This window comes from Mastomys coucha, unplaced genomic scaffold (assembly GCF_008632895.1).
Source record: "Mastomys coucha isolate ucsf_1 unplaced genomic scaffold, UCSF_Mcou_1 pScaffold18, whole genome shotgun sequence".
Taxonomy (NCBI): domain Eukaryota; kingdom Metazoa; phylum Chordata; class Mammalia; order Rodentia; family Muridae; genus Mastomys; species Mastomys coucha.
Window position 1 is genome coordinate 86025516 of NW_022196900.1, and position 27011 is coordinate 86052526.

The following is a 27011-nucleotide window of genomic DNA, read 5'->3' on the forward strand; positions in this document are numbered from 1 at the left end:
ATCTGAAAGTCAGATGTGGTGCCTTTAATCCCAGCACTTGGGAGGCAGAGACAGGTGGATCTCTGTGAGTTCGAGGCCAGCCTGCTGTACTCAGAACAGCCAGGGCTACACAGAGAAACCCTGTCTCGAACCCCTGAATTCCTCCTGCCCCCCAAAAGAAAAGGCTGAAAGAGGAGAACAGCAGATAAAGCTTTGCTATGTATCAGTGTCTGCTTCAAAGGTTTTCATCACGCTAGGGCTTACACAGTGAGACTCTGTCTCAAAACAAACAAAAAAGGTATCAGTGTTTAAAGCATACTCCCAGCCGGGCGGTGGTGGCACACGCTCCTTCATCACCCCGCTTTGTTTGTTTGTTTAATCCTAGCTGTCCTAGAACTCACTATGTAGATCTGGATGACCTCAAACTCAAGAGCTCCACTTGCATGCCTCTGCCTTCAGAGTGCTGGGATTAACATTTTGTGTCACCATACCTGATGCATTTTTCCCTTGAATTTGGGAAATTCTACATTCCTCTTAAGTGGGGGCAGTTTGTGGCTAATTCTGAGTCAATAGGACAGCAGGAGATGGGAATATTTGTTTTGTTATCTGTGAACAGAAGCAAGAAGGAAGACACTGACCTTCCACTCCTCATTTCTCCCTCACCCCAGAGGCACGTGAATCCCATTAAGCCCGTTGGAAAGGATACATGGAATTGCTAAGATCTTCTAGCTGTCAACAGAGACAAAAAGACATTTATGTCAGGGGGGGACCTAGAACAACCTGAATGCTCTGGGGAAGTCCTACTAGTGGATCTTGGGGAGCTCATACTCTTGGGTTCATGTACCCCCAACTTTCCACTAGGAGACTTGGGAGCCTGTGCCCTCTCTGCCCTTGGCGTCCCCCGGGATCCACAAAAGCCAGTTCTATGACCCACATTGCTAAGCAGCTGGTCCAGGTTTCGGTCAGCCATTGTCTTCTTCTGCTCCTCAGGCAAGCCTTCTGTGACCCCATCCTCTTCCTCCTCCTCATCTTCTTCCTCCCCACACACATCCAGGCTGAAGTGCAGTCTGGCCAACTTCTCCTGCATCTCCCGAACATGCTCCAACTGCTCGAAGGAACATTCCTTCCCTGGACAAGTTTAGGAGCAAGCCTGGGACCCTAAGCCCAGCCTACCCCCAAACCGAGACCCCCAGCAGCACCCACAGAACTACCCTGCTCCTGGACTTACCAAAGGCCTGCAGGCGGCCTGAATGAAAGTCATTGAGCAAGTTCAGTAGGCCCCCCTCCATCTCATAGACATCAGTCACCTCTGTCAGGAAAGAGTGTTGCAGGGGCGTGCCTGCTGAGCCACCTCCACCTCCACCTCCAGCCAGCACTGGTCGGCATTTCTCCTTACCTACTCTGGGTGAAGTAGACATGACCATGGTCATAGGTGTGGCATGTCTCTCTGCACTCTAGCATCTGCCCCACCCACTCACCAACACAAACTGATGTCTGTTCACAGGTCCTGTCCTGAGCAGCAGGATAGGTTAAGGGAAGGAGTGAATGAAGGGGCGAAAGGAAGGGGGCAGAAAGACATGCTTCCGCAGATGCTGTAGGCAGTCAGAGGCATACCTGCAAGGAGACTGACCGAGAGCCCATGAAGCCCCTATGAGTCTGGAGAGGTCACTCGGCCTTGGCCTTGAGGGTGTTTCTTCTTTTACTGCCAATAAAGCACCTCCCACCAGAAATCACCCTGCTCACATTCTGTTCCAGAAACCGTTCTGAATTTTCCATCTCCTTGAAGGCGTGGCTCTGGCTACAGCAGGGTGACACATTCTGTCTCTCCAGAGGAACTCTGAACACGCCAGTCAGTTGGGCCTTCCTTCCTCTCCGACTGCATTTCCTACTATTCTCAAACAGCCCTGAGCTCTGGATAAAACCTATTAGGGCCATGCCAGTACATGCTGGCCAGGCAGATGGCGTGGAGTCCCACAGAGGACACTGGTTTGATTTAGAACAATGGGGAATAGAACACATTGTATTTATGGCAACAAACCTAGACCTAGGGCAGGATCCAAATTATTTTTTGTTTTGTTATTTTGAGACAAGGTCTAATTATTCAGCCTTGACTGGCCCAGAACTCACTGTGTAGTCCAAGCTGTCCTCAGAGAGATACACCTGCTTCTGCCGCCCAATGCTAGGATTAAAGGCATTTGGCACCACACCTGGCCACCAAAATTCTTGTTTTCTTTTTTGTTTTTTTTTTTTTTTTGAGGCAGGGTCTCTTATAACCCAGGTTAACTTCAAACTCTCTATGTAGCCAGTGATCTTTGAACTCCTGATCTAGGGAGAATGCTCAGCGGGAGAGGACTTGCCCAGTATCTTGAGTTCAATCCCCCAGCATGAACAAAATAAAATGAATTTAAAAGGAAGGAATCGTCCCAAGTATTTGTTCCCTACACTCCTGGAGCTTTTCCATCTTTGTTTTCATGGCATGTGAGCTTTTCGGTCTTGAATAACCTCCCTTCTTCGGTGTCCAGCAGCCTCTTCTCATGCTTACACTCACTTTCTCAGTCTGCGTGGTCCCAGAGAGTCCCTGGCTTTTCTCTCTGTGTACTTGAGGACACATTGGGTCTACATGACCAGTGAATGGGTAATGCATCAGGTGCTGCTTAGCAGCGATGATTGAAGGTCCTCCTTACACAGTGCTCAGCTCACACCTGGGAGTCTCTATTTTTTTTTTTTGTTTGTTTGTTTTGTTTTGTTTTATTTTGGAGTTTCTCTGTGTAGCCCAGGCTGTCCTGGAACTCACTCAGTAGACCAGGCTGGCCTTGAACTCAGAAATCTGCCTGCCTCTGTCTCCCAAGTGCTCGGATGAAAGGTGTGTGCCACCACTGCCTGGTGAGTCTCTATTCTTGCCAAGCACCCTTCCTTACTCACCTCTTGAACTTGGCTCGCTGCTTGGGTGATGGCAAATGAGGGAGTCCCAGAGCTAAGGAGCCACTGTGGCTGGTGGGCACAGGGACTCTGCGCAGTGTGCCTGGGGCCTGTGCTGGTTGGGTCAGGCAGGGCTTAGGGCTCCGTTTCTTCTTTTTGTCTTCCATTGGGTGTTGTTGGAACTCAGGTCTGGGAAGGAAGATAATGAGGAGGCAAAATCATCCCTTCACTCAACACCCTCTTTGATCTGAGAGGAAGGGCCTTCAAATCTGTCCTGGCTCAGCAGCCAGGAGCTCTGTCCTCGTCTATACAGTGGCAGATGCCAGCCTGCTGCTGGACTGTAGCTATGCATCTGAAGGACCTTCCAAAGCCAGCAAAGCCCCTTTCTTCCTGAAAGCCCCATTTGCCTGCCTGAGAAGGCTGGCCCAGACCAGGGTCATCTTGCTGTTTTCCTGTCACTACAGCCCAGAGCCTGGGACTGTAGAAGAAAAAGCTCAGGAGACAGGGTGGATGTGACTAGGGGAGCCAGCTGAGGATCAGGAGGATCTTCACTAGCCAATAGTCTGTATATGCTAGATACTGACCAACACTGCATGAGGTGCAACCAAGGTAAGGTAGGGATACCTGGAAATGCCCTCGTGTCAATCAGATCGACCAGGAATAGCCAGCTCATCACTTACGGACTTTCTTCCACTTCATTTCAACTACGCATGCCAGCGATGCCCAGAAGTTCCTGGGACACTTCTTTTTCCAGATAAAACTCTTTGGGGCTAAATCTCCAACAATGTCTGTAACTGTGACTAGATTAGCTTAGCCCGACTCCCATGCAGCCCCATCACCTACGTATCTGGTCTGCTGGGGTCCTCTCCAAAGGAGGTCTCAGCCCAGACTGTTAACTTGGTCCCTTTACTTTCCAAGATGGTGATGGTGGAATAGGGACATAAGCGTTTAAGCCGGCATGGAACAGCTGAGTGGCACCAATGGGGCTGGGGGTGGTAGTGGAAGGGAGACAGAGGGCTCTCTCTCTCTCTGCAGCAGCAGTGTGACCCAGTAAGTGACCTGATGGGAGCGGCAGCCAGAGCCCAGTAAGTGACCTGATGGGAGCGGCAGCCAGAGCGACTGTGATCAGCCTGGGAAGATGTGCCTAAAGAACCACTCAGTTCTCAATTCCGGCTTCAAAAAACGAGCATCAGGTGCGGTACCCCACACCCACCCTCCTCGATACCTTCTCACACCCGTCGGGGTTCTACTGACCTGGAGGTTTGGGGTCTGGAACAGTGCTTCTTTGCAATCTCCCTCCACTCCACCCAGCTTTCTCTCTCCTCCGGGGAACTAGAGCTGGAGGGAGCTAAGCTGGCTGGAGATGATTTGCATTTAAAGAGAAAGTAGCCCTCTTTGGAATCACTAGGAGCTGAGGAGATTTAACAGTTCCTCTTACCTACCTCCCACATGAAATTAAAGGAACACTGTCAGTTACAGGATATGAATTTAAAATAATTTCCTTTCTTTGTCATGTTCGGAGGGAACCCCTTACAAAATGGTGGTGGCTTTGTTTGCAGGAGGAGAATGATGGGAATAAATGAATGTGTCAGCATAGGCAATATATAAATATATGAGAAAGATCAGGAGCAGGCACCAGAAGAAACAAAGACAATCGGTACCCAAGTGCCCTGTGAAGTCTTTTATGTACATTTAATCCTTTTAATCCCGAGACATAATTGTTATCCCGATTTTACTGAAAATAACCAATTGTCACTCATTCCTGGGCAAAGTCACTGTCACTGTCCCATAACATCCAGATACTCCTAGCCTGTAAGTGCTGATGAACTGACAGGACCTCTCCCCACCTCCTACATAGGGAGAACCAGAGCAAACAGGAGGAGGTGAGACCCGTGAGCTCCTGAAGGAGGCTTACCCAGAACTGTTGGTTGTAGTGCTGCTGGCCAGGAGGGAGGTCCGACCAATGAGGCAGCTATTTAAAGATCTGGCAGAGGATCCTGGTTCAGATCTCCAGACCAGCATCTGATGCCACAGAGTAGCCGGGATGCCCAGCAGGCTCGAATTAAACAGACCTAGGTAACAAAGCATTCATCTTCCCTTTCCTTGAGCAACAACAGTAGGTTTCCCTGACCTGGGTCCCTGGCTGTGGGCACCCAGAGGGGTTGCTTCTGCAGACACCAACGTTGAAATCTTTTCCAGGTGCTTTTAACATGCCAACTGCTCTAGGAAGCAACATGGATTCAAGACTTAGGGAAACACAGTGGCGATGATGTCCCTTTCCTCTCAGGATTACTGCTGGAGTGGTGCCAACCTCATCCATCAAAGTGGCAGAAGGCCTAGAAGCACCCGGGGTTCCCATCTTCAGCTGCTTGCCAGAGGAGCTTCTGTAGAGCCATTGGAAGCTCCTGACTTGGAGCAGGAAAGGAATCCTCTCAAACCCCTACAGGACTTCTGGAACCAATGTGGTGCTCAATGTACACGGATTATTATTTGTCTACCACCTCTGGCTAGGAGGGATCAATGCACAGCTCCTATAAAGCTGAGCATTCACATCTTTTCTGCCTAACCAACCGAGAGAGAACCGGTGCTGGGTGAGGCCACTTAGTTTCCCTTAGAGGGAACCAGCTGAATTAAGGAACCACAGTGTCCTGAGGAGGGCCAATGGCACAGACCCAGTAGCTCAGCTCTTACTCTGCCTGTTTGCACACCTTCCTTCAAAAGGTCCTTAAGGTCCTCTAGGTCTATTCAAACCTCCCGAGGACTACCTAAACACAAACCTGACCTTCCCTCACTCTCCTGGGCCTTGCAAAACTCACACGCAATCTTTTTCTTTTTGTAGAGGTCTCAGTACCCTGCTTCTGCAGGCCTTTGGGGTTAAAGGCATGTTCTCCCATGACAGGTTCAACTGATCATTGGATGAGGTCATGACTTCTGTCTGTTCTTTTCAGGACCTCACCTGCTTTAAAACTACTTTTCCTCTCAGTAGTTACTAATTTTTTTTTTTTTTTAAATTACATGTATTGCCGGGGAAGTGGTGGCACACGCCTTTAACCCCAGCACTTGGGAGGCAGAGGCAGGTGGATTTCTGAGTTCGAGGCCAGCCTGGTCTACAGAGTGAGTTCCAGGACAGCCAGAGCTACACAGAGAAACCCTGTCTCGAAAAACCAAAACCAAACAAACAAAAAAAACCACCACCAACAAAAAATTACATGTATTATTAACACACACACACACACACACACACACACACACACACACACGTGTGGTGGCATCAAGCTGTATTTATAGAGAGCAAAAGGCAACTTGAAGGAGTACATCCTCTCCACCATCTAGCCACCCCTCCTCCTCACAGTACTCCTCCTGCAGCAAACTGGACACTACATGTGTACCAGGCTGACCTCAAATTGAGCGTTCCTTCTGTCTTTTCCTTCAGAGTGCTGGGATTAAGGGCATGTCCCACCATATCTGGAGGCCCTCAACCTCACCCCCTTGAGACAGGGTTTCTGTTCATATAAGCCTTGCTGATGTTGCCCAAGGCAACCTTGAGCTCACAGCACCCATGCCTCAGCCTTTGCGAAATGGGACTACAGGTCTGCATACGTTATTGAAAGATCTAAAATTTTTTACTTATGCCCTTTGATGATTTTTCTACACCAAGCGCAATCACAGCTAAAGAATCTGTCATGGTCCTCAACTTGTGGCCAGCAGAAGGATGCAGGACGGTCCTGGCCACTGCCACTCTGCAGATCCAGAAACATCATCAAACAATCCAATTAGCTGAGGTACAAGTAAGGCAGCAACAGACTATTTAATGTGGTGTAAAATACATCCATATCAAGTCCCTGGCTGTTGTGAATACCAAAAGTAGACTCGGAAGGGGAAAGAGAAAGAGGGGGAAAAAAAGCGGTCAGCACAACTTCAAACAAGTGTGGGTGGCAAAGGAAAGCAATCATGGGGACAGAGGCAGCCCTCCTACCCCAGGCTGGTTAAGGGCGGTCAGATGCCTGGTGATCCATCCATGCTGTTAATGTGGAAGGGGGATGGAGCAGCTCTAAGCAGGCTGCAGCTGGGCAGCTCCATTGGCCTCTGGGTCAGCCCTCAGTAGGACTAATATGATGGGGTTAGGAAGCATTAAATTAACCATCTTTACAGAAACAACGTCCTTACAGAAAGTGCCTAAGCTCCACCCATGGTCAGAAAGCCTCCTGGAAAAACGACAAAAAGTAGGGCTGACATGGCGAACATGAAGCTCTTCCCTGGACAAGGACCTAAATATTGTTTGTACAGCCAAGGGCCCTGGGCTCTAAGCCATACCCATTGTGGTCCTCTAGAGAGTAAGCTAACAATCTAAGAAACCAACACAGCTCTTGGTCCTAAAATGAGGTCACGTGCAGGGACTTGCCCAAGTGAGGAAAGCACTGGCCCTCTCACAGACAGGGCACCTCCCTGCAACTAGCCCAGGCTCCTGGGCTGACTTTGGAAAGCAGAACAGCTGTAGTGACTGTTTAGATTTGGTCAGAGAGAAGGAGAAAGGAAGAGATTACTGCCTATGCATTGCCCTGGGTGCCTACAAGTGGATGGAGCGAACAGCCAAGGTTCTCCTGCCACGCTGAGACCCAACAGCTGTAACCCCTGCAACAAGCTTTAAGAGGTAGCTGAAGTGAGGCAAGCCAATACAAGTGGACCACAGAAGGCCCTCCCGTTTTCAAGGAGGCAAAAGATGCTGTATCCTTACATCTCTGTGGCCTAAGGAGCCCCATGGGTTAACAGGTCAGATCTCAGCCTGGACTGCGGGCTGCGAGGCCTTACTGGATCAGGAAGAATACTATGATTTCCAAGATCTAAGACCTTGGGAGAAATTCCACAGGATAACAGATCCCAGCTGGAGATGGCAGAGCCTCAACACTCTCACAGCTGCCGGGCACCCTGAGTGGAGAAATATACCAGGGTAGCAAGTATTTGAAATGGTAGAGCCTGTGACATGGGCAAGGGTCATTAATTTGTTTCTGGACTTAAACACATGATCATTAGCATGTGATGATTTCTACCAGCCTTTCACTTTTTGGCTTTCTGACAAGGGGTCCTGCTTCTTAGCTCTGCTGAGTTCTGGGATTATAGGAATATACCACACACCCAACTCTATTTTTTAATGTGTGTGGGGGCTTAGAGGCTAGTTATGAAAGACAAATAAACTTTGCAGGATAATGTAATAGTTGAAATACAGTAAGAAGCAACCTCAGCTTACGGTAGTGGAGCCTCAGCTTCCAAGACAGTCCAGAAAGCTGCTGTGGAAACTGACTCACATCCTGGCAGGTGTGCAACAGGACTTCAGCAGAGCCGGAAGAGAACACAGCAACACTGTGAGGGGGAGGGAGGGGAGGCAAAGACAGCTCCCTGCAGCTGTTTTGGTTCCTGGGATGTCTGTTCTTGACCTACCTGCCGGCTTAGGCAGAGGAAAGTGAAATCCCAAGTACTCACTTTTTGGCCAAGAGGGTGCTAGGAAATGGCACAAGAGTAGTCCTCAGAAACCACTCCTCTGAGCTGGAGGTGAGGAGCAGGAGCAAAGAAATGATGCCAAGGAGCACAAGGACCTGCAGTCAATGATGCCAAGGGGCATGTGGACCAGCAAAGGCTGCATGGAGAATCAGTGATGGGAATCAGTGGTCACCTCCTAGGCCCATAGGCAAGCTTGTGGCAAAGCCATTAGAAACCTCTTCCCTTCTCTGAAATATCTCATGTTCCCAAGCAGGGTACCTTGGCATTACATGGCAAAGGACCCTGACAGGGCTGTTCTGAGTGGGGCACTGGAGGCCAGGCACCTGGAGACCACTGCTAGAGTATCCCTGTTCCTTCCTTTTTAGTTCTTTAATACAAACTCTTATGCAAAACAAGCAAACAAAAACCCTCCCAAAAGAATCCTTTGGGTGACGTCTGTCAATTCTTTGTGCAGGCTCGAGGCACCTGTGAATGATAAGGCTACTGAGAACTGAGAAGCAACGCTGGCCTGGACCTGGCTCTACTAGAGGGAAATGGGCCCAAGGGGATTCCCTCCCATACAGGCACACCCTCCACTTCTGTTCCCACAAAGACTCTGCCAGGGACACCATTCCCAGGTTAAGAGAAGCAATGGAACCTCCAGGGGAGTGACAGGAGCCCAAACTGCCCAAGTTCTGCTTACAAAAAATAAGAGTCCAGGCCTGGGTGTTTTCACTTGTCACGAGCTCTGAAAAGGCCAAGAGGGGCCCGAGCCTCAGAGCTGGGTAGGAAAATACTGGAGTCATCTGACCTGCCAGCTTACTGTGATGGCAGATACAGGTGACATCTTCTACAACTCTTCAGTTTAGAGTCACCAGCTTCATCTGCATACCATCTGTGGTGAAAGGCCACAGTACACCCACAGGTGTTCACTATGGAATTGAGGGTTTGCACACCTGCCCCATCCATGTAAGACTAACCCCCAAAATTCAAAATTTCGAAGTGTCCGACGCCCTCCAGGTCAGAACACCCTGGCCTCAGCACTAGGCTGCTCAGTATGGAAGCCTTGCATGGACCAGGCCTGACTGGGCTGCTGCTCCTTTCCCAGCATGCCCAAGCACCATGATCTCTAGGCAGTGGCAGGGGTGGGCTCTCCGGGGCCTGTTTGGCCTGCTGTTTCTGTGCTTGGTGCTCCTGGACAGCCAGGAGCGTCTGTGGCCCTGGTAGAGCTGGACGGTTGAGCCCCAGGACTCTCAACACCTTGTTCCTTGGAGGCAGTGGCAGCCTCCGGCCTCCGCTCAGAGCCAATGTCAGTGAGGGAGCCCTGGCCCCCAGCAGTCAGGTCCTGTACCCTCTTGTTGAGGTCATTGCGCTCAGTCTGCAGCGCTCGGCACAGCTTCTCCAGGCGCTGGATTTTCACCTGCAGGCCTTCCAGCTCTTTGTCCCGGAGGGTTTTCTAAGTAGAGGAATGAAACATTCAGTGAGACGTTCACATCCTCAAGTTTGGGCTGCTTAAACCCAAAAGCTGGCCCATGTAGTAACGAGCCCTAGCTTAGGGTCTGACTTTGGTGTCAGACGATGTCTTCTACTTCTCTACCAGATGACCTCAACACACATGTGCATCTCAAACCATCAACTGTTAAACAGGACCACTGACTAATCTCAGGTCTCAAAAAAATGTGCAGATTTAAAAAAGGTCCCAAAAAGGGTTCACTTAGATAAATGCTCCTAGAAATGCAGCTGCAGTTCATGTGTATAGCGTCAGTGACTGAGAGAAATGCAGAGGAAAAGGCCACCCGAGCAGTCCACGGCCTCCACCCACCTCTTCAGCCATCTCCAGCAGAGCCTTGTTGCTGCTCTCCCACCGGGATCGATACATGGTGGTTTCTTTCTCCAGCTTCTTGATCTTCTTTGTCATCTGTTACATCACAGACGACAAGAAAAGGTTAGAGATGGCCTGTCTTCACATCTGTGCCAACTGGGAGCCTCCAGTTAAGCTGACCACTGAGGGGCTGACAAGACTGCTTAGGAAATAAGGAGCTGCTTGGTGCCAAGCCTAATAATGAGTTCCATGCCCCAAAGCCACAGATCCAACTCCTATAAATTGTCCTTGGACTTCCATATGCATTCTGTGGTGTCTGCATACCCCACACATAGGTGATATACACACCTATCTACAATAGTTTAAAAATATGCAGGGTGCCTTTATCCCAGCACTCTGAAAGTAGAGGCAGGGTGGATATTTTTAAGTTCAAAACCAGCCTGGTCTACACTAAGAGTTCCAGGGAAACCAGGACTACATAGAAAGACCACATCTCTAAAGAGAAAAAAAAAAAAAGCTACCATTGAAGCCTAGTAGTAGAATGCATATTCTCTATTTAAAATTCCAGCATAAATCAAGAATTCAAGCCCGGAAGTGGTGGCGCACACCTCTGACCCCAGCACTTGGATGGCAGAGGCGGGCGGATTTCTGAGTTCAAGGCCAGCCTGGTCTATAGAGTGAGTTCCAGGACAGCCAGGGCTACACAGAGAAACTCTGTCTCAAAAAAACAAAAACAAAAAAAACACAACAAAAAAAAAATCAAACCAAATAATAGAAAAACAAACAGAAATGAGGAGCGGGAGCTGTGGCCCTTCTCCACCTCTACAGCTTAGCTCTGAAGGAAGGAACTCCCTGCTTTACCTTTTCCATCTCCTGTTTGAACGTGGTGAATACTTCACTGCTTTTGGAAAGTGTGTTCTGGAATTCCTCGAACTTCTCTGTGTACAGGGCGAGCTGGGAAAGAAGCACAGAAGCACAGATGAGGGGGCACAGGGATATAAGCTACTCTAATGAGACACCATTTCCTAACACACAAGCAAAGCAGTGCACTGCAGGATGTGTTCCAACACGAGAATTTTGCAAAGTAAGCCTTGGGAAGATGTCAGCATGTGGAGACACTGCTCTCATACAAAAACAAAACAATACAAAAAATATACAGTAATAGGGCTGAGGGATGGCCAGCAGTTAAGATCACTGGCAGATCTTCCAGAGGACCTGGGTTCAATTCCCAGCACCTACATGGAGACCACAACTGTCTGTAACTCTTCTGATCTCTAAAGGCACCAGGAACACAAGTGGAACAAGATATACATCCATGCAAAACCCTCAAATGCATGCAATAAAGCAAAATAAAAATAAACAGAAGGGCTGGAGAGATAGCTCTGTGGTTAAGAGCATTGACTGCTCTTCCAGAAGTCCCGAGTTCAATTCCCAGCAACCACATGGTGGCTCACAACCATCTATAATGGGATCCAATGCCCTCTTCTGGTGTGTCTGAAGACAGCTATAGTGTACTCATATAAATAAAATAAATAAATCTTAAAAAAAAAACAAAAACCCAAAAACCAATAACCCAGGACTTAGGCAGAGGCAGGTGGATTTCTGAGTTCGAGGCCAGCCTGGTCTACAGAGTGAGTTCTAGGACAGCCAGGGCTACGCAGAGAAACCCTGTCTCAAAATAAAACAAAGTAAAACAAACAAACAAAAACTGAGCTAGACGTGGTAGCTAATGCCTTATGCATCTGTGAGTCAGAGGACTGTCACAAGTTCAAGGCTAACCAGAACCTGGTCTACAAGGTAAGTTCTGGATTAGCTATATCCAGAGCTAAACTCAGAGACCCTTTCTTCAAACAACAAAACAACAACAACAATGCCTGGCATGGGTGGCACATGCCTACTTTTAATCCCATTACTTAGGAGGCGGAGGCAGGCAAATCTCCGAGTTTAAGGCCAGCCTGGTCTACAAAGAAAGTTTCAGGACAGCCAGGGCTGCACAGAGAAACCCTGTCTTGGGGAAAACAAAACAAAAGAAAACATACATAAATAAAAGAGTTGGTCGACACCAACAGGCCAGCTGGCACAAAGCCAGGCTGAGATGACAGTCCTGTCTACTCCCCTGCAGATGGCCCTGGTGAAAGCATCTAGGAAGCTGCAGGTCAGACTCCAGGCTCACCTGCTGCTTGAGGTGCGTCTCCTGCTGCTTCATCAGCTCACACATCCTCTGGGACTCCACCGCTTCCTTCAGGAGCTATTTCCAAGACAGGACCCACAGCCTGTCAGAAGCCCCTGGGTGGGGTATGCTTGGCTTTCTTTAGCCACAGCCCTGGACCCACTGAGGCTACTTGCTCCCACACTGCCATCTGGACAGGCAATTACTGGACTGGGCGGCCAAAATCTCTCCCATCCATAAGAATTAGACTGAGCTAAGCCAGAAACCAGCCCATTTCCTTCTAGCCCCACCGCAGCCCTGGGGCCTGAGCCTCACAAACTCCTTCTCCCGCTGGTGCCGCTCCTCTGCCTCCTTCAGCATCTCCTGAGCCTGCTGGAGCTTGGCATCCACTAGCTGCTGCTGCAGGTCCTTATGCTTGAAGACTTTGTCGATGTGCTGTAGAAAAGATATTCATGGGGCCTGTTTGTCAGGAGTTCCCTTTCAAGAAAGCCCCAACTCTAGGAAACAAGACACTTCACTTCATCCAGTCTCATTCTGACCCAATGTCCTTGGGAAGCCTCCTTCCTAACCTCCACGGGTCTGATGTGGAGCTAGGACGAGGACACACCTCCACTCTAGAACTGAATACTCTACAGATGCCGGGTTCAGACCAGAGATAAGCACTGGGGGAGAAGGGCATCAAATCTCTTCTTTCCATTCCAGTTCCTTATCTATGAGTTACATCTTTTGAAGGAAGAACAAGACCAGGCCTGCAGTTGCTCCCCAGCCCCTGGCACTCAGTACAGACTCAAAAGCTGCTGGCCACAACCCACCTTCACCTTACCTCCTCACGAAGCTCGTACTGCTCAATCAACTTCTTGAGCCTCTCGGCTAGTTCCATATTTTCCTGGCGGAGCTTTGAGTTCCGCTCGTTATGCTGTTCCATCTGTAGCTGAATGTCATTCAGTGTCACCTGGAAGTGTGAAGTCACCTCTTTGCGCTTCTCCTCTTCCTCACGGGCTCGCTGCACACCTTCTTCCTGAAGAGAGAAGTCATCCATACTCCTAGCCTTGCACAAAGCTCCCTTACCTAGTCCCGCTATCCAGTCTTTGCCAACAGCGCTCTTGGCCCCTGGGCTGCAGGATGTCATACAATGGAGTTTCCTAATGTGCCCCTCTGTAAATCAGATATTAGCAAGGACTCTCCCAAGAAATAGTTGGCATCCATGCAAAGTGCCATTTTGAAATAGCGGGACATCCTGAATTCTTGTTCCCAGACTCTAGATTAAGTATTCCTGCATGTTTCAATTTTGTGTCCGTTTTAATGTCCCTCCTGTTCCCCACAGACAACAAGATAATAAAATGTAGCAATGAAATCAAGAACAGCAGAGTTGTGAAAAATTAGGCAACTAAGCATTTTTTTTTCCCTTTCCCCCCTCGAGACAGGGTTTCTCTGTGTAGCCCTGGCTGTCCTGGAACTCACCCTGTAGACCAGGTTGGCCTCGAACTCAGAAATCCACCTTCCTCTGCCTCCCAAGTGCTGGGATCAAAGCCGGATGCCACCACTGCCCGGCTACACTAAACATTTTTTTTTAATTCATTTATTATTATATGTGCACATTATAGCTGTCTTCAGACACACCAGAAGAGGGCGTCAGATCTCATTACGGGTGGTTGTGAGCCACCATATGGTTGTGGGATTTGAACTCAGGACCTTTGGAAGAGCAGTTGGTGCTCTTACCGGATGAGCCATCTCACTAGCCCCAACTAAACATTTTTTTTTTTTTTTGGTTTTTCTGAGATAGGGTTTCTCTGTGTAGCCTTGGCTGTCCTGGAACTCACTCTGTAGACCAGGCTGGCCTCTGCCTCCCAAGTGCTGGGATTAAAGGTGTGCACCAACACCGCCCGGCCCAACTAAACATTTTTACTGGGGTTCTACTGCCTACTTTTGGGGAAGGCAACCTGGGAAATTCTATCAACACTCAGTGCTGAGCTCACTGCCCCAGCCATTTCACTTCACTTCTGAAATTTAGTCTACGGATAAAATTCCAAACCACACAATTGGTACAGGACATGGGCACACATACTCTTACATAACATATTTTTGGCTTTTAATTTTTTTAAAGATTTATTTTCTATATTAGTATTTTGGCCCTATGTATGTCTGTGCACCACTGATTTTTTTTTTTTTTAAAGATGTATTCACTTAGCCGGGCAGTGGTGGCACACGCCTTTAATCCCAGCACTTGGGAGGCAGAGGCAGGCGGATTTCTAAGTTTGAGGCCAGCCTGGTCTACAGAGTGAGTTCTAGGACAGCCAGAGCTATACAGAGAAACCCTGTCTCAAAAAAAAAAAAAAAAAAAAAAAAAAAAAAGATGTATTCACTTTATGTATGTATATTTATTTTATGTATATGAGTACACTGTCTTCATGCATACTAGAAGAGCCACCATTTGAACTCAGGACCTCTGGAAGAGCAGCCAGGTCATCTCTCCAGCAGAGCAAGCTTGTTTTTTTTTAAAAGATTTATTTATTATATGTAAATACACTGTAGTTGTCTTCAGACACCCCAGAAGAGGGCATCAGATCTCATTACGGATGGTTGTGAGCCACCATGTGGTTGCTGGGATTTGAACTCAGGACCTTCAGAAGAGCAGTCAGTGCTCTTAACCACTGAGCCATCTCTCCAGCCCCAGAGCAAGCTTGTTAAGAGTACTGCACATACGTGCACATAAGAGGCCAGAGGTCAAGTGCCATCATCAAGCTTTCTTTACCTTATTTTTTTACTTTTTAAAGAGTCGTAGACCTCCTGCAACTGGAGTTAGATAGTTCTGAGCTGCCCTGTGTGTGGCGGGCACTGAAGCAGCTCCTCTAGAAAAGCACCCTATGCTTTAACCTCTGGGTTATCTGTCCACACATTCCTTGTTATTTTTGGTTTAAGTTTTTTTTTTTTTTAATTTCTGTATATTTATGTGTCTCTCTGAATGTATGTCACATGTATGTGGGTGTCCAGAAGTCAGAGGAGCGTATCAGATCCTCTCAAGATGGCTTGTGGACAGTTGAATGTGGGTGCAGGAACAGAAATGGCGTCCTCTGGAAGACTGCAGGTGCTGTTACCCACTAGCCGTCTCTTTGTCCTCCATACTTCACAGAGGTATACTACCTAGTCCAGCTCTGTACCTGGGTGATGGGGATCCTGATTCTAGTTTTTATGCTGGCAACGGTAAGTACTCTCTCAATTGATCCATCTCCCCAACTTGGATCCTAAGGCTCCAAAAAGTTTGATTTTGTAGAGGACCCTGGAAGCTATTGTGATGCTAGGGGTCTGCCAAAATGGCTTAGGAGGCTGGCGGGGTTCTCCTGAGCAGCTCTGCTGTACCAAGCACTCCTCCTCAGCGCAGAGCCGAAAAGACATCAGGTCCCCCAGCTCACGGCCTAGAGCTTCTAAAGTACGTGTCAAGACGAACCTCTGTGTCTTTAAGAAGCTCAGTGGCTGTAGAGGAAAAGCTGCCTGGGGCAGCCCGAGACTGCTATCTAACGGATAACCACTCTGGCTGCCGCCTCTGGTGCTCCTCGCATGCCAGGCACAGATAGTCACAGTTGGTCTTTGGTGAACTGGGACCAGGCTACATTGTATCTAAGCTGCTTTTTTTTTTAAAAAAAATGAATCTTCCTATGTAATCCAAGATGTCCTTGAACTGACTGTCTAGCATAGCAGCAGTGGCTTCTAAGGAGAAAGGCCACAAGGGCCAATGAACACTGCCTGGCCTACCTTTAGGGAGCGGTTGTGCCGCTGCAGCTCCCGGCACAGACTCTCAAGTTTGCTTCGGGCCAGGACAGCCTTGCTATGCTCCCCACGCAGATGGTCCTTCTCCTGCACGAGCTGACTCTGCTTCTTCTGCAGGAGCTTCATCTGTTTCTGTGAGTTCCGATGCTCTTCCAGCTGAGAACAGGAGGTGGTAAGTGTCTGCAGGGCACCATTACATAGCTCTAGAGATTCCTAAGCTAACTACTACTCCCTCCTTCCACTCCAGTCACAACAGCTCAAATAAAAGCCTGTTCACACACCAAAAGCACTGGAGCTCCACATGCTCCCCCAGTTCTGTGCAGACAAACCAAAGGTTTCCTGGGGAAATAGTAATGAATAATCACCAGGACCAACAAAGTGAGCCATCAGATCCCAGCCTCTATCCCAGTTGGCTCCACTGGTGAGCCCATGGTCCAGACTGTTGGATACCCACATCCTATCAGACAACTAGTTTGCATGCAGCCAATTCACAGAACTCGTCAGCACCAGACTCCTTTCTTAACACACCACTTTTTCCAACAACTGCGACTCTTTTATTTGGGGGTGGGAGGCAGGGGTTGGAAACCAGGTTTCTTTGTGTAGTCCCCACTATCCTTGAACTCACAGAAATCCTGTTATGCCTCTACCCCTGAGAGCTGGGATTAAAGGTGAGTGCCACCACTCCCTAGCTACAACTACTACTCTTATTTGTGGCTATTTCATTATTATTATTGTTGTTATTATTATTACTACATTTTTTTCTTTATTTTATTTTTTTTTCAAGTCACTGTTTCTCTTTATAGCCTTGCTGTCCTGGTACTCACTCTATAGACCAGGCTGGCCTCCAACTCAGAAATCCACCTGCCTCTGCCTCCCAAGTGCTGGGACTAAAGGCATGCACCACCATTGCCTGGCTATAACTAATTTTTTTTTTCTTTTCTTTTTTGATTTTTCGAGACAGGGTTTCTCTGTGTAGCCTTGGCTGTCCTGGAATTCACTCTATAGACCAGGCTGGCCTCGAACTCAGAAATCCACCTGCCTCTGCCTCCCAAGTGCTGGGATTAAAGGCGTGTGCCACCACCACCACTGGCTATTACTGAATTTTTTAAGACAGGGTTTCTCTGTGTACCCTTGGCTGTACTGGAATTTACTCTGTATATCAGGCTGACCTCAAATGACTATCATAGACAAAAAGTCCTTCTAATTCTCTTGACTACACAGTCCTGAGCCCCTTTCACAGACCTACTTCTTTCTAGCTTATCTCCTGTCCCCTGATTATATCCAGCCTTGGATAACCAAAATGCAACCCATATAAATGATTATAATATTCCTGTGGGCCACACCAAAAAGTAAAAGGTAAAAATTAAACTGTTTTTCTGAGACAAAGTAATGCTATGATACCCATACTGTCTGTGAACTAAAGAGACTAGGACTGACCTCAAATTCATGATTCTTTAGCCTCAGCCTGGAGATTACAAATATGTATGCCACAATGCTCCAACTCTGATATCTGATTTTATTCTGGAAGGTGTTAAATAATTTACCTAAACTAGCCTAGCACTCTATCAATAAGGTATACCACCGCCTTAAAATATTAGAATTTCAACAGGAGCTGGGTGTTGGTGGCGCACGCCTTTAATCTCAGCACTTGGGAGGCAGAGGCAGGCAAATTTCTGGGTTCAAGGCCAGCCTGGTCTACAGAGTGAGTTCCAGCCAGGGCTATACAGAGAAACCCTGTCTCGAAAAACCAAAAAAAAGCTGATGCAGTTCTCGTATCTTAACAGATCCAAATCAGACTAGCCATACATCAATTGGAGAGAGGCTGTCGTCCTGGGAAGCACAGACCTAACTCTTATCACTCCAGGCCAGGATCAGTATTTATGGTCCCCAGTCTCTCATCCTACTAGGCTTGCAACCACTGACCATTCTTTTCTCTTGCCTGACTCAGCTTCTACCCTGGCTTATCCTTTCACCCCAGGAAAGCTCTTCCTCTTATGTTGAACTAGTACTGAAGCAACCTTTACAATCAGATACCAATCCTTGGAAGACTCCCACCTACCCAGAAAGGCCATCACTTTCTCCTAAGATCTACACCCATTTCCAAGACAACTGTTTATCTCCTCTTTATATCTTCCCACCTTAGATGCTGTCACCATTTATGTTTCTCTGGAAACCTAGGAGAAACCAGGGGACTACCAACACAAGCCCCACCCATTGTGTGACTTATAGTCAGGCACCTTCTGCTCTATCACTGGTGGGGCCCCACCCCAACCCCTGTGTGTTAGGTCCTAGCTCCCTCCTACCCCAGAACTGCTACCCCAGGAGCTCAATTCCTTCTCCCTTGTAGCATCAGAATTCTCCTAGTTAAAGTCTTCCAAAATGGACTTTATCTATTGTTTTTCTTTCTGGAACTCACGATGCCAACCAGGCTGGCCTTCAACTCAAGAGATCTACCTGTCTCTGCCTCCCAAGTGATGGCATTGAAGGTGTGTACCACTCTATGAGGCTCTGCCTGCATCTATGTCTATGCTACACTTGTGTGCCTGGTACTTGCAGAGTGCCTGGTACTTACAGAGTCTAAAGGAGGGCTTCAGACTGTCTGGAACTATAGTTAAAGATAGTTGTAAATTACCATGTGGGTACTTAGAATCAGACCCAGGTCCTCTGGAAGAGCAGTCACTGGTTTTTTTTTTTTTGCTTTTGTTTTTGTTTTCGAGACAGGGTTTCTCTGTGTAGCCCTGGCCATCCTGGAACTCACTTTGTAGATCAGGCTGGCCTTGAACTCAGAAATCTGCCTGCCTCTGCCTCCCAAGTGCTAGGATTAAAGGCATGCGCCACCACCACCAGGCAAAATGTGTAGGCCAGGTTGGCCTCGAACTCGTGATCCTCCCTCAGCCTACTGGCGTGTGCCACCACAACAGGAGCAGCCACTGTTTTTAAACACTGAGCTAGCCCCTCACCAGCCCCTCCCTCCTCTACTCTCTCTGTATTTCTCTACCCTCGATCCACTCCACACTTTTACAATGAGAGTGGTAGCAAGACCACACATTTCTTTTTCAAGACAAGGCCCTGTAGTCCAGGCTGGCCTTGAATTCCTGATCCTCTAGGAATTAACATACACACCACCATGCCTTGGTATTTCTCATGATCCAGCATGGAGGTCATTACCTTAAGAACTGAACCTGAAGTCGTTCAAGCTCCTAGAGTTAACTTTCATTTCACTCAGGACTAAAAGCTAAGGAGGTGAAAGGCAAGAGCCATCCCAAAGATGACAAATCAAGAGGCAGAACATTTTGGGGAGACACATGTAGAAACACATAAAGATAGAACCACACAGTATCTGGGACCAACACCAGAACTCTACCACCTGAAATCATTCGGAAATTTACTAATAAAGTGTCTCCTCTTACTGACTGGAAACTAACTTCTCATTTAACATATAGCGGTGGGAGAATTTTTTTTAAAAGTTAACAGAAATTAAGCCCATATGTGTTCCTGCACCCCAACCCCTAACCCAGGTAGCCTGCTGACTTTCCAACGGCAGGGATCATAGGAAAGGAGAATGGAGGAGGACCTCACCAGCTCCGCGTACTTCTTGCACAGTGCAGCCAGCTTCTCCTCGGGGGTACTCAGCGTGTTCAGTGTCTGCATCAGCAAAGTGATCTCCTTCCCTGAGAAGCACAGGCAGTAAGTAAGGCACACACCCTTCCTGAGAGGTCCCTTGGGGCCCAAGCCCACACTGCTAAGGCAGTCACACTGTTACTCCAGTGCTTCATAAAGAAGTATGACCAGCTCAGTCCTGCAGCTTCAGGCGCATTGCCACTGGAACCTAAGTAGTGGTCGTGATGCTACTAACAGATGCTCATTAAACAAACACATCAATTTCTTTGGTAAGCACTGCCAGGAAGAGCAAAAATCTATCTGAAGACATTACGATTAGGAGAAAGGTAAGCCTATTGATAAACCCAGAGCTACTGTCTGATGTCCCTTGAGAAATTAGCCAAACTCTGGTCAACAGACAATAGCTATGTAGTTATGTTTAAAGACTGATTTATTTGTTTTATGTGAGTACAGTCTTCAGGCACACCAGAAGAGGGCATCAAATCCCATTATGGATGGTTGTGAGCTACCATGTGGTTGCTGGGAATTGAACTCAGAACCTCTGGAAGAGCAGTCAGTGCTCTAAACCACTGAGCCATCTCTCCAGTTTCCCATACACAGTTATGCCTAAGATGTATGACTCAGCCGGGCGGTGGTGGCACATGCCTTTAATCCCAGGGATTAAGAGGGAGGAAGAGACAGGTGGATTTCTGAGTTCGAGGCTAGCCTGGTCTACAGAGTGAGTGAGTTCCAGGACAGCCAGGGCTATACAGAGAAAACGTGTCTTGAACAAAAAATAAAAACAAAAAATAAAAAAGTGCATGTGTCTTTCATATGTGACCCTATGTTTTGAATAAAAAAAAAAAAAAAAAGAGGAATCTGTCTTTAAGACAGATAACAAAATGAGGAAGGAGGGCCAGTGACAAGGTTACAGTAATACACATACATATATGAGAGAGAGGAGGTCTTGCTATGTACTCCAAGCTGCCTTTGACCTCAGTCTTCCTGCCTCCCCATTAGAGGCATATACTGTCACATTTGGTTCCCCTTAGATTTTAAGTTCATATTTTCACATTATTCCACCACTCCTGTCAAAGGCCTGCCATTGCTCTGTCTTTTATTTGTTGGAGATAAGGTTTCATTATGCAGCTGGCTGGTCTAGCACTCAAGAGATCCACTTGCCCCTGCTACTCAAGTGCTGCGATTAAAATGTATACCACCATGCCTGGCTGCACTGCCTTTACCTCAGCCAGGAGGCCTTACAATTGTCTCCCTTGGGTTCCACTGTACTCAATCAGCACAGACCAGGTTCCTGAACTCTCAGTCCTGGGAGGCCTACGAGATTAGCATGGAGATGGCAAATCCAACCAATAGATGACTTTGCTTGGTTTCTATTACTTTGGTTGCCCATTATTCAGCTGATCAGAGGAGAGTGGGGAAACAACCAGGTAGGAGCCAATTTTTCAGATCAAGAAGGCCCTTTCTTGATTCTGAAGAGGTCTGTGGCTTACCTGGTTCATGTTGATATTTGAACCTTGGTGTAGCTCAATTCTATTGCTGTAAAAAACGGGAAAACCAAGACCCAGGAGTAGAGAATAAACATGGCCAAAGTCAAGCAGCAGGTTAAAAGCGGTGATGGAGAGCACTGAGGCCTCCTGTCCTCCACATGCTCAGTGAGAAAGCTAGCTGCATTCCTGCCTCCACTTGCTCCCAAGGCCAGGAGGCCTTGCACAAGTGAGTGATCGGAACAGCTCAATGCTCGGACCCTGTCTTTGACTAAACTGGGTGGACATACTGTCTTGAAAAGCAGATGTCTTTGAGTCCTGACAGTGCAGGCTAGTCCAGGAAATGATAGGTCTTACTCCCTCCCCTCACTAATACTCCTCCTCTCACCTAGACCCTTGGCTTTCTTCTTTTCTTGTGGTCTTCGATGGTCTCGGTCTCCAACCTCATCACCTGCTCGGATCTCTTCTGTGCCAGGCTCCCTCTTAGAGGTCTCCTTCTCGCCATTGACTACTGGAATGCCTGGTTCAGGCTCCCCATTCCTGGCAGCATAGGTTCTGGACTTGTCTGTGTCTTCCGGCTCGGTGGGCTCACCCTGTGCTCCCTCCTCACCTGGGCCTCCCTGATTGTTGTCCACACAGTATGTACTCAGAATGTCTTCCAGCTGCCGGCTCAGCTCCTCAGAGACGTCACAGAGGGCCCCGGACTGAGCTGCTTTGGCTCGAGCCCCTACAGCAAGAAAGATGAAGACAAAGAATTAAAGATGGGAGTCACACCACTCACTTGAATATTTTCTTACTTTAAGCCCAGATAAACACACTAGTGATGGTTAAATTTTTTTTAAAATTTATTTATTCGGTTGAGACAGGATCTCTCTACAGGGCCCTGGCTGTCTTGGAACTCACCATGCACCTGGCAGACGAAGCTGATCTCAAATTCACAAAAGATCTGCCTGCCTCTGCCGCCTGAGTTCTGGGAACAAAGGTGAGGCCCACTATGCCTGGCCTCAATTTAATTTTTTTTAAACCCTATGTTTACTTACTTATAAAACGATACAATTATTTCTAACACACAAACATACTTGTTATGACCATAAAAGATAACTGTGTTAAGCACCCGTGCAGGAGGGACAGTCGGCATGGAGTGGAAGCTGTACCTTATGAAAGACAATTACCTACCCCTGGACAAGTGTTTTCTGGGAATAAAACCTTGCTTACAGGGCGCCTCATTTGATTGTCATTTGGTTTCAACCAGTCAGAGCATGCTCCCAAGGTTCCATTCCAGGGCTAAGAGCGGGAGGCTTCATCACCTCCCCAGGAAACACAGGCTCACACAGCATGGGCATTGTTTCATTCTATAGTTCCTCCTTCTTGGGTAAACACACAGGCCTCAGAAGCAAGGCCAGTACCAGAAACTCCTCCCTCTGCCCACTGGAAAAGCAGAGCTGGCACACACCCTCGGGCTTCCCAGGAGCCTGGCTTGTGGAGCCTTCAGCTTCCGCCCCAGGAGCTGTCTGTCTGGGTCGTCCATGGGTTCCCTCGGGTCCAGCTTCCCGTTGCCCCGGGCTGCTCTTCGAGTTGGAGTGTTTGGCAGGCCCATTCTTTTTGTCTTGGTTCTTCATTGTGATCTGCAAGGCCAGAAAAGGGGCAGATCCTTTAAGGACACAGTTGGTGTTTTCTAGACTTCGAAATTCTTCACAACCTAGATAAGAAATCCCAAAATTCGATGCCCGGAGCTTCACATAAACTGGTCGGCCTTTGCCCGAGACTTCTCGGCCCCGTGCTAGGTTTCCGAGAAGCTGCCCCTGAAGAGAGGGAGAGAAGGAAGAGGCCTCCTTTCTCCCGAATGCCACTTCTCAGCACCACACGGCTCCCTCTCGGCAGCCCGAGCGCGGGATTGGCTCAGAGCCGCAGACTGACGTGGCGGGATGCTCCAGTCCCGACCGGCCCCCCGCCCCACCGGGTCCCACGTGGGACTCCCGCGCGCGCGCGCGCGCAGAGAGGACACCCACGCCCCACGCGCCCTCTCGACCCAGAGTACGCATGCGCACCACGGATGCAGGCCCTCCCCCTCTCCCCCCATCCCCGAACTAGTTGTTCCTCTGCGGCCAACGCGTCCTGGGCCACAGACCCTCTCAAGATCTCGTCCCATAGACATACTTCACCAAGGACCTCCAGCGGCGTCCTCCTCTCTGGCCGAGCACCGGAAACCTGGGTAACTGCTGCCAGCAGGACCGCCCTCTCCTACCGCAGCCAATCAACAGCAAACGCGGGCGCGGAGCTTGCTGGGAAAAAAGAAATCAAGGCAGCTTTGGAGGCGGGAGTAGGAAAAACTACGAGTCCCTTGATGCATCGCGGCGGGGCACAACTCCCGAGATGCAACCGGAAAGCTTAGGAGTGGAATACCTTGAGGGTCCGAAATTAAGTCATTCGGTCTAGAGATTAGCGTCAGCCTCTTTTCTGGTACAGAAGCTATGGTTGGCCCTTAAACTTTGGCAGTCTGGTCTTTTTTTCATACACTCCTCCATTAGTCCTTTATGAACTTTCTAGGACCTCTGAAGACTCGGAAGAGGGATAAAAGGGATAACTGAATTAGGAGATCTTTATCCCACGCCTAAACCACATTTCTTATGTGCCTTGCATTCTTCCCTCCCCTCTATTACAACAGACGGTTTATAATAATTCAAACTTATTGTGTTCTTTCCTCGTATTCAATAGCTTGATCCTCATAATTACTCGGAGAAAGTACAGAATATTCAGTGATCTGCAAAATATAGGATAGTACAGAAAAGGCTAATTAAAAATAACTACTATTTGTTTGATAGAGACAATGTCTTGTTATGGGTAGCTTTGGCAGGCCTGGAACTCCCTATGCAGATTAAATTGACCTTGAACTCGAGTTTTGTCTTCCTTTACTTCCTCAGGGCTTGGACTAATGGTAAAGGCCACCAGGTAAAGGATAAATATATTTTTTTTAATTTTTAAATTTTTTTTGGTTTTTCGAGACAGAGTTTATCTGTATATCCCTGGCTGTCCTGGAACTCACTCTGTAGACCAGGCTGGCCTCGAACTCAGAAATCCACCTGCCTCTGCCTCTCAAATGCTGGGATTAAAGGCGTGCACCACCACTACCCGACCAGCACCCATCTTTTAAAAATATTTTTTGCCCCCTGAGTCAAGGTTTACTCTGTGTAGCCTAGTGTGTCCTAGAACGCAGTTTTTGGCCATGCTGGCTTCTAACTCAGATCTGCCAGAACCCATTGTAACCATTCTCCACCACCACAGCTTTTCTCTGAGGCAATTTATGCCCTGCCTTCTACCACCACCATTAGCTTAGCAGTTACTCCCTCAGTAAGGGATGGTAGCAAGGGAATTTGGCTTTAGGCAGATTGGTAAACTCCCACCCTACCACCCCTGCCCCACTTTCTTCAAATATCATGTGTTAATGCTTTAAAAAGTTAGATTTTCTTGCCTTTGTTCTTCATTATGACTTGCAATGCCAGTGTAGGCTCAGATCATTCAAAAACAAACACAAGTGTGATTTCAATTCTTTTGTTGTGTGGAATTTGTTTTGTTTGATAAGGTCTTGCTTTATAGAGCTGGTTCCTTGGAACTCTATGTAAATCAGGCTGTCCTAGAAACTCACGAAGTTCTGCCTGCTATGCTCCTGGAGTGCTAGAATTATCACCACACCAGAGACAAAGCATTTTAAGTCCCCACTCACAGGTCACTTTGAGAGCCCACAGTTCCCTAGGTCTGGCTAGGCTTCTGTTACGTTCTTTAGCCATAAAGTGTTGAAATTATTGTTGGTTAAATGCTGCAGTCTCAGAGGCTAGAGTCAGGTGTGGGGTAGAGCATGTTGTGAATTGTGCTAATTGGACTTTTAGGGTTCTTAAATGGTGTCTATTTTTCTGTAAAAGGTCTGCCAAACAGACTCAGAGAAGTGTTCTCTCTGTTCACATGTAACTTTGAGAGGCAATGCTGTATAATGAACTCAGTGGCAGAGCACTTACCCAGAGTGTTCAAAGCTGAAAAGAGAAGCATTAACATTTTACCAGTTTACTGATAAAATTCAGGGAACTGAATCTCAGAAAGGTTTGGACTAAAGGTATCTGGAAACCAAAGCCCTGATTGCTTCCCAGAAAAAAACACTGGAAATCTCTAAAGGCTTCCATCTATATCAGGTCTTTACCAAATTCCATACAAAAAGGATACTGTGGAGTTCTAAACCTTTCCAATGCTGCAGCTCTTTAATGCAGTTCCTCATGTTGTGGTGACCTCAACCATAGAATTATTGCTGTTGCTACTTCATAACTATAATTTTGCTACTATTTTGAATCATAATATAAATATATGTTTTCTGATGGTCTTAGGCAATACCTGTAAACACCCAGGTTACAAAAAAGCAGGTTGCATCAGGTGAGACTGTAATCCCAGCACTGGAGAGAGTACAGTAGAGTTCTGTCTCTAACAGGCTCACTGCCTCTGGCCTCCAAAATGCATGTACATGCAGGTTGCCCAGCTTGCCTTTAAACTCCTAGATTCAAGCAGTTCTGCCTCAACCCCAGCTGGAGAAATAAACACACGTCTTCTTCCAGCACCTTAATGTAACTGTACCTGTCATTCCCACTGTTAGGTACAAATTCATAACTTCCTCCCTCCACTACCTTTATGACAGGGTCTATATTAGCTCTGGCTGTCCCAGAACTATGTAAACCAGGCAGATTTGAACTCTCAGAGATCTGCCTGCCTCTGCCTCTTGTGTGCTGGGAGTAAAGCCCCACCAACTGCTTGGCAGCCTCCCCACCCCCCCATCTGTCACCATGTAGCCTAAGCTGGTCTTAAATTCACTAGGCAGCCAATAATCTTGAGCTCCTGACTTTCCTGGCTCTGCCTCCCCCAGCAAGTGCTGGGGTCCTAGGCATGTGTGACCATGTTAGCCAAAACTCAGTCTCATACAGCCAAAGCTTACTATTTGACAGCATTACTGACACTGGCTTCAACATTGAGTAGATGATTGTGACTGGGCGCTTTTCCTTATGGGAGTGCTGGATTTCAAAGTCACACAGCAAAAGTTGATGTGAGAATGTCTGTTTGTGACTAGGTATGATCCAGTGTTTTATGATCAAGGAGAAACTTTAAAGTTTACTACATATAAAGAAATGACTAGGGCTGGTGAGATGGCTCAGCGGGTAAGAGCAATGACTGCTCTTCCTAAGGTCCTGAGTTCAAATCCCAGCACACACATGGTGGCTCACAACCATCCATAATGAGATCTGGCACTCTCTTCTGGTGTGTGTAAAGACAGCTACCATGTACTTACATATAATAAATAAATCTTTAAAAAAAAAAATGACTAACCCCCAACAGCCTGATACAACTGTCAGTCACTCTACTGACATGCTAATGCCTTGACCTATTGAGACATCCACTTTGTTTTTCTGATAGGGTTTTATATAGACAGGTGCAGCAGGCCAGCCAGTCTGGGCCTCCCTCAACCCACGGGAGAAACGGGGTCCTAGTCAGGTCGACAAGGCGTAGGTGAAGAAATGATGGCAGAGACAACATATGGAAGTACAGGATCTGAATGTATTTCTTAAAAATGGCATCAGACTTTTAGTCATTGCAAAAGAGAAATAATAAATCTGGCAGCTCAGCAGTTGAGGTACATCTGAAGCCACCTGAAACACGCTGGGTCTAAATCAGCAGCCATCTCTTCTGGACTGGTGCAGCATCCCCAGCCTCCGAGCAAGCTGGGGCCGCATTGGCCTGGAGCCCC

General features: G+C 47.8%; 2 protein-coding genes across 4 annotated transcripts in view; both read right to left on the bottom strand.

Moving 5' to 3' along the window:
* Positions 1–5961, bottom strand: part of Ccdc28b (coiled-coil domain containing 28B) — a 6315-nt gene extending 354 nt beyond the window's left edge. The window contains exons 1-6 of one of the 2 annotated variants that reach the window (XM_031378789.1): positions 4153–5961; positions 2902–3087; positions 1376–1380; positions 1208–1288; positions 914–1107; positions 686–708 (exon numbers count right to left, since the gene is read on the bottom strand). In XM_031378789.1, the coding sequence (XP_031234649.1) occupies positions 686–708; positions 914–1107; positions 1208–1288; positions 1376–1380; positions 2902–3065 (467 nt within the window). In that variant the 5' untranslated portion in view covers positions 3066–3087; positions 4153–5961. Of the gene's footprint in view, positions 1–685; positions 709–913; positions 1108–1207; positions 1381–2901; positions 3088–4152 lie in introns of both variants that reach the window. The other variant, XM_031378788.1, reaches the window with a different exon arrangement.
* A 210-nt stretch (positions 5962–6171) lies between these two features.
* Positions 6172–23520, bottom strand: Txlna (taxilin alpha). Of its 2 annotated transcripts, XM_031378794.1 has the most exons (11): positions 23393–23520; positions 22689–22860; positions 21624–21962; positions 19710–19801; positions 16116–16286; positions 13189–13383; positions 12681–12800; positions 12369–12443; positions 11057–11149; positions 10196–10291; positions 6172–9829 (listed from the first exon to the last, which is right to left on the bottom strand). In XM_031378794.1, exons 2-11 carry the CDS (start codon positions 22852–22854, stop codon positions 9503–9505), a joined length of 1674 nt encoding a protein of 557 aa, XP_031234654.1. In that variant the 5' UTR covers positions 22855–22860; positions 23393–23520; the 3' UTR covers positions 6172–9502. The 2 variants fall into 2 exon arrangements, with proteins under 2 accessions (XP_031234654.1, XP_031234655.1); XM_031378795.1 differs by lacking the exon at positions 23393–23520 and having other exon boundaries at positions 22689–23227.
* Positions 23521–27011: the final 3491 nt, after the last annotated feature.